General features: G+C 54.5%; 1 protein-coding gene across 1 annotated transcript in view; it reads left to right on the top strand.

The window, feature by feature from the left end:
- The window catches only part of Myoz2 (myozenin 2), a 33557-nt gene extending 21604 nt beyond the window's left edge, over positions 1–11953 (top strand). Inside the window, exons 4-5 of the mRNA XM_027952318.2 lie at positions 1081–1264; positions 11719–11953. Of these exons, the coding sequence (XP_027808119.2) occupies positions 1081–1264; positions 11719–11953 (419 nt within the window). The remainder of the gene's footprint in view (positions 1–1080; positions 1265–11718) is intronic.
- The last annotated feature ends 1894 nt before the right edge of the window (positions 11954–13847 follow it).

The raw sequence follows: 13847 nt of genomic DNA, 5'->3' as shown, positions 1-13847 counted from the left end.
TAAGTGCAAATCATTTGAGGGCCACTGTTTTTGTGCAGTGGGTAGTGATCTGCCGAGGATGAGGATGTTCAGGGTGACACTGTAGTGGCGTCTGCGGGCAGTACTCACATTTTCTCGGATGACGGATCTAGAAATGGCTGCCTGGGGTCCAGACCCATGGTCAGGTCGGGGCACCATGAAACATTCATTTGGAGAAACAGAGCAGCTTGGAGATCAAAAGCAAAGCTGGGATCGTCCATCTGAGGGTCAATAAAGGCCATGAGTGTAGATGGATTCCTTCAGACAGCGTGGATAGTCTGAGGAGGAGCTCTGGGAGCCACCGAGCCCGGGGGGGAGGGTGGGGGGGCTGGAGCCTTCCCGAGTGGCCCCTCACAGGTGATGACTAGGGCGGTTCCTCCAAGGAAAGGTGAGCAGAGGAGGCTGCTGTCTCAGAGCCAGGGAACATGGAGACAAGCAAGACACCTCAGGGCTCGGGAGGAGCCTCGGGAAGCCCGCAGCAGAGCCACCAACTGGGGAGGCAGGACCTGAGGGCAGGGCTGGGTGGGGCAGGTGCAGACCCAAGCGGCCGGCTGAGCCCAGGAGGCAGGTGGCCTCACAGTGGCCTTGGTGGCTCTGAAATGGTACTTGCAGAACACTTGTAGCTTTGGGGGAGGCACGAGTGAGGGTGGTGAAGGCCAGTCACAGAACAGGGGGTGAGACCCTGGAGAACCAAGGTAGAGCAGGGACGGGCGCCCAGGGTGAGGAGAGGGGCCCACCTTCCTGCAGCTTCTGCACTGCCCAGGTGGCGAGACAGGTCACCTCCAGGGTCCACTGGGGGAGGAGGGACTCTGTCCTCACTGCACTTCCCTAGACCCCATTTTTAGATATTGGTAGGGTCTAAGGTCCACTGCAAGTTGATGGAAGGGGCACAGCTCCAACAGCCTGAAGGAGCATCCGACGTCTAGCGCATCAGACTGCTGCTCTCCGAGGCACCACGAGAGGACAACCTCCTCCCGACTTCACCCGGGCATGAGAAGTCGCAGGGGAGGCCCAGCAGGGGCTGAGCCCTGGGCACCAGCTCCTTGTGCTTGCTCTCCCCAGGCTATTCTGGACCACTGAAGGAGATCCCTCCTGAGAGGTTCAACACCACGGCCGTGCCCAAGTACTACCAGTCTCCCTGGGAGCAGGCCATTGGCAGCGATCCTGAGCTACTGGAGGCACTACACCCCAAATTCTTCCAGCCCGAGGGCAAGGCCCAGCTGCAGGACTACAGGAGCTTTAACAGGTGAGCCTAGGCCCAGCACAGTGGGCACACCAGACACCAAGACCTCGCCATCACACCACCCATGTCTCTGGGGAAAAGGGCCTTTGTGTTAAGAAGAGAATCTATGGAGAAATATTGGGTGTCTTCTAAGGTTAGTAAGAAAATGAAAGAAATGATTCTGGAATTTGCCTTGTTAGAAATCAAGATCACCACTCACACTTTAAAAATGTTATTTTATTAACAGATTGGTGGTAGTTTACGTGTGGCTTCAAATGACAATGCTGTTTGAATTTTCAGAAATAACTCGTGGGGTTGGGAGAGCTCCCACGTAACTGCAGGCTCCAATTGATTTTCTTGCAGGCTTTAGGCCAGATGAAAGGTCACCCATAAACCTAACGGCCCAGGATTGCAGCACACGCACAAACCAAAACCAGTGCTGCGGGGACACGTCCCTTCTGTAGGAGCGGTGTGCATAGTGGCGACCGTTTTCCGTGGTTCTTTCCTCGTAATTCCCATGAGATGGTGGATATTTGAATTGTTACAATCCAGTCTTTGGTCACATGACATTCACCTTAGAGTAAGCTACCTCTGACACTCCAACTCACCCCACAAGAAAAGCCAGAATGTAAGCTGCACCCACGGCACGCTCACGAGGTGCTAGGAGCTCCAGGCTGTGCACTGCTCACCATCTAGCAAAGCAGACCACCTCTGCAGTAAAGGCTTGCTGGGAGGGAGAATACGCCACAGGTAGGACTTACTTTCCAGCCGCAGGAGAACGTCATAAAACAACTAGAAATGTTGTGCAAAAGTTTTTAAATGATTGAAAGGCTACCAGGGAAGAGGGTCTGGAATACCGAGCTCCTGGAGGACAGGAAGTGCAGACGGGAACCCCAGGCCCTGGAGAACTGCTGGGTAACATCCTGGAGGACAGGAAGTGCAGACATGATCCCAGCCCTGGAGGACAGTGGGTATCTTGGAGGACAGGAAGTGCAGATGTGAACCCCAGGCCCTGGAGGACTGTGGGTAACATCCTGGAGGACAGGAAATGCAGACGTGAACCCCAGGCCCTGGAGGACTGCTGGGTAACATCCTAGAGGACAGGAAGTACAGATGTGAACCCCAGGCCCTGGAGAACTGTGGGTAACATCCTGGAGGACAGGAAGTACAGACGTGAACCCCAGGCCCTGGAGGACTGCTGGGTAACATCCTGGAGGACAGGAAGTGAGACATGAACCCAGGCCCTGGAGGACTGCTGGGTAACATCCTGGAGGACAGGAAGTACAGATGTGAACCCCAGGCCCTGGAGGACTGCTGGGTAACATCCTAGAGGACAGGAAGTGAGACATGAACCCAGGCCCTGGAGGACTGTGGGTAACATCCTGGAGGACAGGAAGTACAGATGTGAACCCCAGGCCCTGGAGGACTGCTGGGTAACATCCTAGAGGACAGGAAGTGAGACATGAACCCAGGCCCTGGAGGACTGTGGGTAACATCCTGGAGGACAGGAAGTACAGATGTGAACCCCAGGCCCTGGAGGACTGCTGGGTAACATCCTAGAGGACAGGAAGTGAGACATGAACCCAGGCCCTGGAGGACTGTGGGTAACATCCTGGAGGACAGGAAGTACAGATGTGAACCCCAGGCCCTGGAGGACTGCTGGGTAACATCCTAGAGGACAGGAAGTGAGACATGAACCCAGGCCCTGGAGGACTGTGGGTAACATCCTGGAGGACAGGAAGTACAGATGTGAACCCCAGGCCCTGGAGGATATTCCTGCTGGGTAATATCCTGGGTACCAACAGAGCACACCTTCCACGTCATCCTTCTGGGGCTGCAGGAGGGGAGCCAGGACATTGGCGCGTCCTTCTGGAAGCCCTGCAGGTCCCTCACCCTGGAGGGGAGGCCCCAGAGCCAGGACTGAGGCTGCCCTGCACACCCCCAGGCTGGCCCTGGTCCTCCTCTAGATCCAGGGCCCTCACAGCAGGAAGCAGGATGGAACACAGACTCAAGTCCTCTCCTCTCTACTGGCTTTTCCTTCGTCTTCTTTACTGTGGCAAAACACACTCTCATCTTACCTTCTTAACCCTTCCTAAGTGCACAGTCGGCAGTACTGACCACGTTCAGCCTGGCTTGCTGCCAGGACCACCACATCTCCAGGTGCTCCCTCCCCCAAAACCTGAATCCACACCATGAATGACAGCTCCCCCCACCCCTGGTCCTGTAGCCGCATCCTGCTTTCTGACTGTGATTTTCACATGCTCAGTCCTTTCTTTGTGAGGAATCACAGAGTTGGTCCTTTGGGAATGACTTGTTTCATTCCAATTTTAGAAATATCATATAAGTCTATGTTACCATGAAGCTCAAAACACTGACCACGGCCAGGAGTGGAGGGGTTGTGATCGAGCAGGGACACCTCAGGCTGTGGAAGCTGCGCATGTGTGCACAACTTCCAGGCTGTTCATTTCACACATGCCGAGTGTGTTTACGAGGCCTCCGCACTTGTTGGACAGAATGATAGAGATGCTTTAAAACTCAGTGCCTGGATTGAATAGCGGACTAGCCGCGGCTAAGGGCTGCACTGGTACCATGATACAGGGAAATGTTCTGAACATAGAACAGGATTCAAAAGGCAGCTAGGCAGCAGCAGACACACAGAGCAGTAACAACGCAGATGGTGTGTGTGACTGCGACTCCAGAAGGAGAGGGAGAATTAGCAGACAAGAAGTTTCCAAAGTTGACAAAAAGCTTCTAGCCTTAGGTTCAAGAGGTAGTGTATATAAGAAGTAGCACACATCAAGAGGTACCGCACACCAAAAGGTACAGAAAACCAGTGGTACCACTCACCAAGAGGTACTGCACACCAAGAGGTGCCACACACCAAGAGGTATATCACACCAAGAGGTGCCACACACCAAGAGGTATATCACACCAAGAGGTGCCACACACCAAGAGGTACAGCACAAGTGGTGCCGCACACCAGGAAGAGCTCCACCTCAGGAAGTGCTGTACTTCAAGAGTTCTTACGTACCAAGAACTATTGTTTTAGTCAGCTTTGCATTGCTACAACCAAAAGACCTGAGCACAACTTGAAGAAGGAGAAGTGTATTGGGCTCATGGTTTCAGAGGCTGAGTCCACAGCTTGCCACTCCACAGCTCTGGGCCTAAGGAGAAGCAGAGCATCGTGGTGGAAGGGCACAGAGGAAGAAAGCACATGGCCACCGGGAAGGACATGGCCACCAGGAAGCAGAGCTCCACTCACCTGGGACAAAGTATAGCCCCAGAGGCACATTCCCTAGTGGCCCACTTCTCCCCACCACACCATGCCGGCCTGCTCTGCCTCCCAGTCGGTCCACTGAGTAGGTTTCAGCTCTCATGTAAACTATCATTTCACCTCTGAAAGTTTTGCATTGTCTCACAGATGAGCTTTTGGGGGACTCCTCATATCTAAACCTTAATATTCTGATCCTGGCTTCAAAAGCTTATCTCTCTCTCATAATGCAAAATACATCGAGTCCAGGTTCAAGAGTCCCCACCATCCTGACAGTTCCAGCATCGCCTAAAAGTCCAAGTCTACAATCTCAGCAGAGACTCATGGCAAACTCTTAGCTAGGAAAGTGAATATCGAAAGCCAGTTATGTACATCTGATATGTAGCGACAGAGTAAACACTTGTGTTCCACGACAAAGGAGAGGGCATAGAAAGGAGGGATGGGGACAAAGCAAGACCAAAATCCACTGGGCAAACAAGTCCTGTGGCTCCATGTCCCGGGGCATTGTGACGTCCTGCCCTGTGGCTTTGCTGGTCACAGCCTCTTGGTTGTCCGTGCTCAGTTCCTGCAGCTTTCCTTGGCAGACATCCCACATTACTGGCATTTCTTAATCTTGGGGTCTCCACTGCGGCTTTGGCTTCCTTCTCAATCTTCACTATTTGCCCTCTTAGGGCTTCCCACAGGGACTCCAAGCCTGCCATACTTTTCCTGGCCTCCCTGGCCTTTCAAATCTTGGGGGAAGACTCCATGACCCCCTGACTCCAGCTTCTTGCATTCCTACAGAACCAGCACCTCATGCTGGCTGCCATCTCAAGCAGTAGCCAAGCCTCTGGGGCCATGGCTGCAGCAGAGCCTCTAAGTGCCTGGTGGCTGAGCACAGTGAACAACTTCCCGCCCCCTGCGCAAGCAGGTGTCCCACTGTTCTCTTCCTGAGGGATTTTCACTTTCACACCTGAGTAGATGCCCACTCCTGAGATGCCTCAAGTCATCTTTCTGACTGTCTTTGGGTGAAGTGTTCAGTGTTTTTTTTGCATGACTATAATATCTGTCTTTAATGGCTACAATTTCCTTAGTCCCAGTTTTACACTTCTCCAGCCAAACTGCATTTTTCAAATCCCTCTGCTTGGTTTTCTGTTCCTGATGTCACAGGAAATTTGTTGAAATATTCATGCAACTGGCTCAACACTCTGCTGTTGGACTTTCCTCCACCAGATTCGTTAGTAGATCACCTTGACATTCAGCCTCACAGAAATTCTCAGGGTATGGCAGATGTCGACAACTTCTCGGCCAGAACATGACACAAACGCCCTCTAGTTTCCACAGAGTCCTCCTCCTGCTCTGGAACCTCACGGTCCCAGACTCACCCTCAACATCCTGGTCTGCTGAGCTCCACCAGCATCGCCCATTAAGCCCCGCCCACAACATTCCAGAGCGTTTCCAGCTTGGATCTCTAACCTTCTTCTCAGAATTCTTGTCCCTGAGAACTAGCTCCAAAGGCTTCTGAACCATGCTGTCAGGTCAGTCACAGCAATGACCCCACTTCTTGGTACTGATTTTGGTGTCAACTTTGTCCCTGTGTCCTAAAGACCTGACAAGAACAGCACAAGAGGAGGAAAAGTTTATTTTGGCTCAGAGTGTCCGAGGTTTGGTCCATCGTTGGCCAAAGCCATGGCTCTGGGCCCGAGGTGAGGCGGAGCGTCGTGGTGGAAGGGCTTGGAGGAGGAAAGCAGCGGAGGTCACGGCCACCATGTAGCGGACAAGGAGCCCGGCTCACCACAGGTACATCTCCAGTGACCTGCCTCTTCCAGAGACACCCTGTCTGCCTTAATCACCACCCATTTAATTCATATCCGTGCATTAATCACCAATTAGGTGATAGCTTTCATGATCTAATCTTTTCACCTCCAAAATTCTTGAATTGTCTCACACATGAGATTTTGGAAGATACCTCATATCCACATCAGAACAGTATTCCACACAGGAAGTACTGCATCCCCACAGGTACGGCATCCCAAGAGGCACTGCATCCCAAGAGGCACTATACAGCAGGAAGTACCACCTACCAGGAAATAAACATGCCAAGAAGTAAAGACGCCAGGAAGTCCTGCACACCAGGAAGTGCTTCATACCAAAGGTACTACCCACCGAGAACTATTCACACCCAGAAGCCCTACAAAAGGTACACACACCAGGAAGTACCACGTACCAGGAAGTACTACATACCAGAAAGTGCTACACCCCAAGAAGGGCTGCACCTCAAGAAGGGCAAACCCAGGCCAATAGGGGCTCCCAGAGTCAGGGAACAAATGACCCACTGACTCCCAATGCACAGGAAAAAACAGGATGGCTGCCTTCCGCCCAGAAGAGAGAGGAGAGCACTGCACAGTCACCAAAGAGCCGCAGCTGGTAATTCACACCCAGTGGAAATGACCTCCAGGGGCAAAAGTCTGAACCAAGCAAACACACACATGTCTCAAAAAGTTGTGTTTGCTGTCCCTCCTAGACCGCTGGGCAAGAGGAGCACCAACAGGAGGAATGGGAAAATGAAACTGCCCTGTGGCAAGGGACCCGAGCACATCCACAGGAAATCCAAAGAGTCACTGGCAGATCATGGCAGCTGGTGAGGGCATTCAGCAGAGCCCAGGCGTCAGCTGTCACAGGCCAGCCATGGGCCATCGGACAGCCGGCAGTGCTCCCTGACCGTCTCCAGTGACTTCTGCTTTCTTTACACCTCTGGCCTTCAGTACTGCTTTATTTCAGAAAGAAAAATAGCCCCAGAAGACATCTGAGCCTTTGTGCACTCGCTGTGCCCCAAGCACCCTGACAGTCCAGGGCTCAGCCTAGTCACCCAAGGTCAGAACGCTCCCCAGGTGCCCAGGGGGCTGACCCTATCCTCGGGCAACAGCGCTCATCTAACCACTCAAGACCATGGGAGAATCACCCGGGCCAAGACTTAGTTTCTGACGTGATGTTGCACATATGGTCAAGGTAACATGGCATAAGCATCTTCTCTTCTGATCTTTAGATAATTCAACATGTTAGTACTTTAAGATTTTATTCCGCTGCATTTTTTCATTTTTATAAAAAACAAAGAGGATCAACAGATAGAAAGAGAGAGGGAGAGTGATGGTGGGAGAGAGGGAGGGAGAGAAACATGCCATTTCCAGATAGTCCCCGGGGAGAGTGAGAGGGCACGGCTGGCAGCCCCAGTCACACACAAGGCAGCGAGGGTGGCTGCATGCAACCTGGCTTCCAAGTGCAACGAGGGGTGAGCGTTGAACTCAACCTTGTGCTCCGGGGCTCCCTTAAAGGACATTCAAGTTTTATTCTAAGTCAAACCCATGTAACATGAGAAAAGGTGAACTGGGAGCAAGGGGCTTCCCCACTTTGTGTACGGCCAGAATGTGGCCCTCCACCTCTGATGATCTCCATGTTCTCCTCTACAGCATAAATCCTACAATCACGGATTAAGAAAACTTTAAATAAAGTATAGCTTTAGCCACTTTGTAGAAGAGTTTATTTTAGATTTTATGCAACCATTTGCCTTACAAAATAATTAGTGATTATGGAGGTTTTGTATGTGAGCACAATTCATTTTTGCAAGTGGAGTCCCATCAGTCCAAGGAAACAAGGAAGCGTCTGTTGGCTGTGGATCTGAAGTCGACTGGCTTGTTCCCTGCCACCTGATGACCCAGAGCCAGTCCGTCAGGCAAGCCTGCGTTGGAAGAGTTAATGTTCAGGGAATTACAGGGCTGGCCCATCATCTTTCAGGAGAACATTTCAGATCTTTCCATGGAAAATTTTGCTTCATTAACTTGGCCTGAAACTTAAAATTATTTTCACAGATCTTAAAAATCTCACAATGAGTCTCTCTGTGGAAGGCTGAGCATCTCTGCTAGTGGACTTTCTTTAACGTGTGTGTGGAGGGCAGTGAAATTCAAACAGGACATGGCCTCAGTGGTGCAAAAGAAAAGAGAAAGCCCGCTGTGTAAACAGCAGCGTTGCCGGTCTGGCAGGAGGTGCCGATGGGACATGGGAGCACTGTCATTTACAGGAAAGCAAGTCACCCCCAAGCCTGCAGGAAAAACAGAAAGGAGCTGTTAGGAAGGAAGGGTCATGGGTTGGGTGCACAGGAACTTTCCTCCTCTAATGCAGATCAGGGGCAATCAGTGAAATCTATCTGGCATCAATGAGCACATGATCTGTTGCGGGGGGCCAGCACCCCACCAGGGTAGATTCCTGCTCAGGAGGTGTGAGCCGCCTAAGAAACAGAAAGTTGAAATGGTGAAAAATAGAGACAAAGCTAGAAATTAGACAAGAGGAGCGCTTGACACATCCTCCAGTCCTCAAGGAGCTGGAGCGGAACAACGAAGGTGGCTCTGGTCTGTACTGGAGGACATCCAAGGCAGGGACGAGGTTTCGGTGGGCGGGGCCTTGCGGTCACAGGTTGATTGGCATCTTGGCCCGCCACACCCATCTCCCAGAGACTGTGTGGCTGTGTGGCTCCAGGGGGCCACCTGGTCTCTGGTGCAGTGCTGCACTCAGACAGAGCTGGGTAGGAAGCACATGTAGTGGGCGGTCTCAACCCAGCAGGGTGCTGCCGGGAGTTCCCAATGCCAGACATTCCTGCTGAATGGCTTCCGTGTCATTTTTAGTGACATGTCACCTCAGGCCATGGAATCAGCTTGAATCTGGAGGTGCTGGCTGCAGCCTCCTGTGCTGGGGGCCGGGAGGGGCTGCACCGCAGGGGCACTGCTGGGCCCGGCTTGCAGTTCTTCATGATCCTGAACAAGCAGAGCCAGCTCTCGTTCTGCTACGGTCCCTGATGGTCCCTAACACTTCGTAGCTGGTCCTGACCCAGGCTTCAAGTCAGTCGCCTTTCCTCACTGACAGAGCAGGCTGCGGCTGCTCCAGGGGGACCATCACCCACCTGCCTCTGTTCTCCTGGCCACCAAGAGCCCTCAGCAACAGCTAGAACGGGGTCTCAGAGCCCACCCCAGACGACGCACCCCAGCAGGAGCCCAGGGTGAGCCAAAAGCTCGAGAAGCCGTTAGCAGGCCTCTGGCACGTGGTATCCGCTGGGCAAACATTTGCTCTCATTGCTTCCTCCAAAGCCGATTATCAAAGCACCTCAAGGCCAGTCTGGTTCCTCAGGGTGCTTTCCAAGTCCGTCTCCCTCGTTTCCAGAATAATGAGACGCTGCTGAAATAGAGCCGCAGCCGGGGGTGGCAGACCAGCCGGTGACGTCGCTGGGAAGCCATAGGACAGGCATCCTGACAGGTGCACAGACACACAGCACTGCTCTTCAGCCGGGAGAGAGATGCCAGCGGACCAGGGTGTGTGGACGGAGGTTCCCTGCTAGCCGCACAGTTGCCATTATCACTGTCACCTCGACATCAGGACTCCCTCTGCCACCGCGATCCCTTGCTGCCCTGTACCGTTTCCTTCACTGATGCCCCATTCCGCTCACCCCTGCTTCTCCATTTCTGTGGTCCAACAGCCCCTCTGAGCCCCCTCCTCCTCCTGCCCAGTTCTACCATCCCTGGGCAGCCCTGACCTGGCTTCTCTCCAACCCCGCTGGGCTGCTGAGGCCCCATGCTGTCTGGGACCATGGCTGTGTCCCCACGGGCTAAGCGTGGCTGCGGGAAGGCGTGGCTCTGCCAACTGTCTCTCCCTGAATCGAGGAGCGCAGGCCCGGGCACTGCCCGCCAGGCCGGAACACTCTCTCGCCTCCAACCTGCCCGTCTCCCGAAACAGAGTCCACACCTTCTCCCCTCAGGAGAGAAGCCCTGGGCACGTGGATGATCCCGGGTCAGCCTTTTCTCTCTTCTTTTGGGGTTCAACCAGGTCAACCCTACCGGGGACCACATCCCCACCCATTTTTATTTCTATTTTTTGAGACAGGACCTCGCCAAATGGCAGGGCTGGCCTTGAACTTGCCACCCTCCTGCCTCGGCCTCCCTAGGCATAGCCCTTTCTCCTCAGCACGCAGCCAGCACTGCGCCCCTCTGGTTCAGGATTTCATGTGTTGAAGAAGGTTGTGGCCAGCCTGTTTGGTCCCTCTTAGGCCTCGCCCGTCCCTCACCCCTGCCCACCTCGTTCCATTTAGAGAGACGAAAGTTCTGACAGGGAGTGGGCGAGGGTCTCTCTGCTGCGTTCTCACCACTTTCCCAGCCTTTGATGACGTTGGCTCTGTAAGCTCTCCCTCCAGCCCAGGAAGGACGACTTCCATTGTGTCTGGCTCACAGCTGTGGCCCTGATGGTGCCCAGCAGCTGGGGCAGCCTCCATCTGACGCCGTGACCCTGTTCTAAGTCCGTGTGCTTCCTGTGCACCCTGGAGAGTTCCCTGATGCCTACTCACATTCTGGGAGAGTGGACGTTCACGGTCCCCATCTGGTTTCCTGAGGTGTTCAAAGGTGCTATCTGGTGGCAGGAGCATGTGAACTAACTAGAAAGGCCACAGGGAGTCCCGAGAACGTGGAAGCCGGCGCCCAGGATCACAGGGCCCATTGTGATTGTCCGCCCAGCTCCATCACCGCGAGGCACCCTGCCATGTTTGAGTTTCTTTCTTGTCTCAGGCTGCCCTTGGTTACCACCCAAGACTCCGACTTTTGATTCCACTGAGCACTTAGAACCGTGCCTCTTGCTGAATGAATAAATTAGCACCACCCACTAGAAATGTGTGGGAAGGAAGCGGGACGCTACCGAGAGAGCATGGGAGAATGTGGAGGTTTCTGAGATGAAGACAGAAAGATGCAAAAGCCATGCTCCTTGTCCTCAAAGAATTTGTAATTCACAGGTGTCCCAAACAAACATGTACTTGAAAAAAGAAGCTGTAGGAAGTTGGGGGACCATCTAGGTTACAGAATTGGGATAAGGGAGGGTGGCTCCAAGGGACCCCAGGTGTAGACCAGCAGAAGAAGGCAGGAGGAGGGACCTTAAACAGGGGACATTGCCAGCAACGGCACCAGCAAGGACCATTCCTACGGGCTCAGGCAGAGGCCTGGGCTCCTGTACTTCACAACTCAGCACGTAGCCAGCTCCATCTAAAGACCTGGTCCTTCCGGGAAAGCTGGCCTGGCAGGCCAAGCCTGGAGACTGTGCACTGAGCGTGCAGGACCATCCTGACACAACCTTGAGAATGTGAACTGCTCCCTATTAACTTTGAATATTAATTGTTACTTGTTTTTCTCTCCATTTCCCACAGAGTGGCCACCCCATTTGGAGGATTTGAGAAGGCATCAAAAATGGTGAAATTCAAAGTTCCAGATTTTGAGCTACTGCTGCTGACAGATCCTAGGTTCATGGCTTTTGCCAACCCCCTTTCTGGCCGACGGTCCTTCAACAGGACTCCGAAGGGATGGGTGTCTGAGAATATTCCCATAGTGGTAGCTGCTGAGTCTGCAGAGGACACCACGGTGCCAGAGTCGGAGGACCTGTGAGCAGGCGGCGGGTGCCACAGGACCTCCGCGGCAGAGTGGCTGTCCCTGCACTCCTCTCTGTCAAGCCACCCGCAGGTGTCCCTGGCAGAGAGCCATCCCGGCCGGCGGCCTTCCTGTGTGGTGCTGCATTTCAGTCTCAGATGCAGTGAATGATTAAAATGGCTATGAAACCCTTAACTCGCCGTATTCATTCATGACTCATGTTCACCCGGGTCGAACCACCCAGCCTTCTCTGAGAGAAGGCTCAGAGGCAGAGGAACTTTCCAGAGCTTCGTCTGCCTCATTTGATGAGTTAGTGCGAACCCAGTCTTCCAAGCAGAATGGAGAGGCAGACCCCGCCAGGGCGCTGGGGGGGGGGGGGACAAGGAAGGAGCTCCTCTCACTGCTGGTGTAGGGGCCGTGGGCTCTTTCTGGTGGCCAGTCTGGCAGGGTCTGGATGAAGTCTTTCATGTCCTCCTTGGACTTCTGACTCTGTGTTCTGCAGCTTGCCTCGAGTCACCAGGTCACTCTGCCGGAAGAGGCTGTCCAGAGTTCACTGGTCATTAAGTTCACGTAGCACTTCCTCCCAAGTCTGGGAGCCAGCGGCTGCAGGGACCTCCTCCCCTCCCTTCCAGTGGCCATGCTGAGCTCAGAATCCAGGTTCCACAGGTCCAGTGTGTTGGTTGGTCGACTTTCCACAGGTGTCGTTAGACGAGGGTTACAAATGACGTGCTACTAATCTACCCACAAGTCAGCAACGTGTGCATGGGAGAGAGGGCAGCCTGAATTCCACCCGGCCCTGGGGTCTGGGAGCTCAGGGGTGCAACACCAGGGAAAGACATGGTGAGCAAGCAGGGTCCGAACCCAAAGCAGTGACCCTCCGCCATGGGGCCTGATGCGGCCCAAAAGGGCAGGTCTGGGGGGCACAGGGACCTGCGCTTCAGGGTAGCCCAACCTTATCCATTGGGGGGCTTGTGATGGCGCTCCGCAAATGAGCATCTCTGTCCCTGGAGAGCTTCCTGCAGGCGGGGAGAGGAGGGGAGGGAAGGGGAGGGGAGAGGTGGGAGAGGAGGTGAGAGGAGGGAAGAGGTAGGGAGAGGAGGGGAGAGGAGGGGAGGGAAGGGGAGAGAAGGGGAGAGGAGGGGAGAGAAGGGGAGAGGAGGGGAGGGAAGGGGAGAGGAGGGGAGGGAAGGGGAGAGAAGGGGAGAGGAGGGAGAGAGGAGGAGAGAGGAGGGGAGAGGAGGGGAGAGGAGGGGAGAGGAGGGGAGAGGTGGGAGAGGAGGGGAGAGGTGTAGAGAGGAGTGGGGAGGAGGGGAGAGGACAGACAGGAGGGGAGAGACAGGAAGAGGCAAGGAAGAGGAGGGGAGAGGAGGAGAGAAGTGGGGAGAGGAGGGGAGAGGAGGGGAGGGAAGGGGAGAGAAGGGGAGGGAAGGGGAGAGAAGGGGAGAGGAGGGAAGAGGAGGGGAGAGGTGGGAGAGGAGGGGAGAGGTGTAGAGAGGAGTGGGGAGGAGGGGAGAGGACAGACAGGAGGGGAGAGACAGGAAGAGGCAAGGAAGAGGAGGGGAGAGGAGGAGAGAAGTGGGGAGAGGAGGAGAGAGGAGGGGAGAGGAGGGGAGAGGAGGGGAGGGAAGGGGAGAGAAGGGGAGGGAAGGGGAGAGGAGGGAAGAGGAGGGGAGAGGTGGGAGAGGAGGGGAGAGGTGTAGAGAGGAGTGGGGAGGAGGGGAGAGGAGGGGAGGGAAGGGGAGAGGAGGGGAGGGAAGGGGAGAGAAGGGGAGGGAAGGGGAGAGAAGGGGAGGGAAGGGGAGAGAAGGGGAGGGAAGGGGAGAGAAGGGGAGGGAAGGGGAGAGGAGGGAAGAGGAGGGGAGAGGTGGGAGAGGAGGGGAGAGGTGTAGAGAGGAGTGGGGAGGAGGGGAGA

This window comes from Marmota flaviventris, chromosome 7, assembly GCF_047511675.1.
Source record: "Marmota flaviventris isolate mMarFla1 chromosome 7, mMarFla1.hap1, whole genome shotgun sequence".
Taxonomy (NCBI): Eukaryota; Metazoa; Chordata; class Mammalia; order Rodentia; family Sciuridae; genus Marmota; species Marmota flaviventris.
This window is presented reverse-complemented; position numbering and strand designations above follow the sequence as displayed.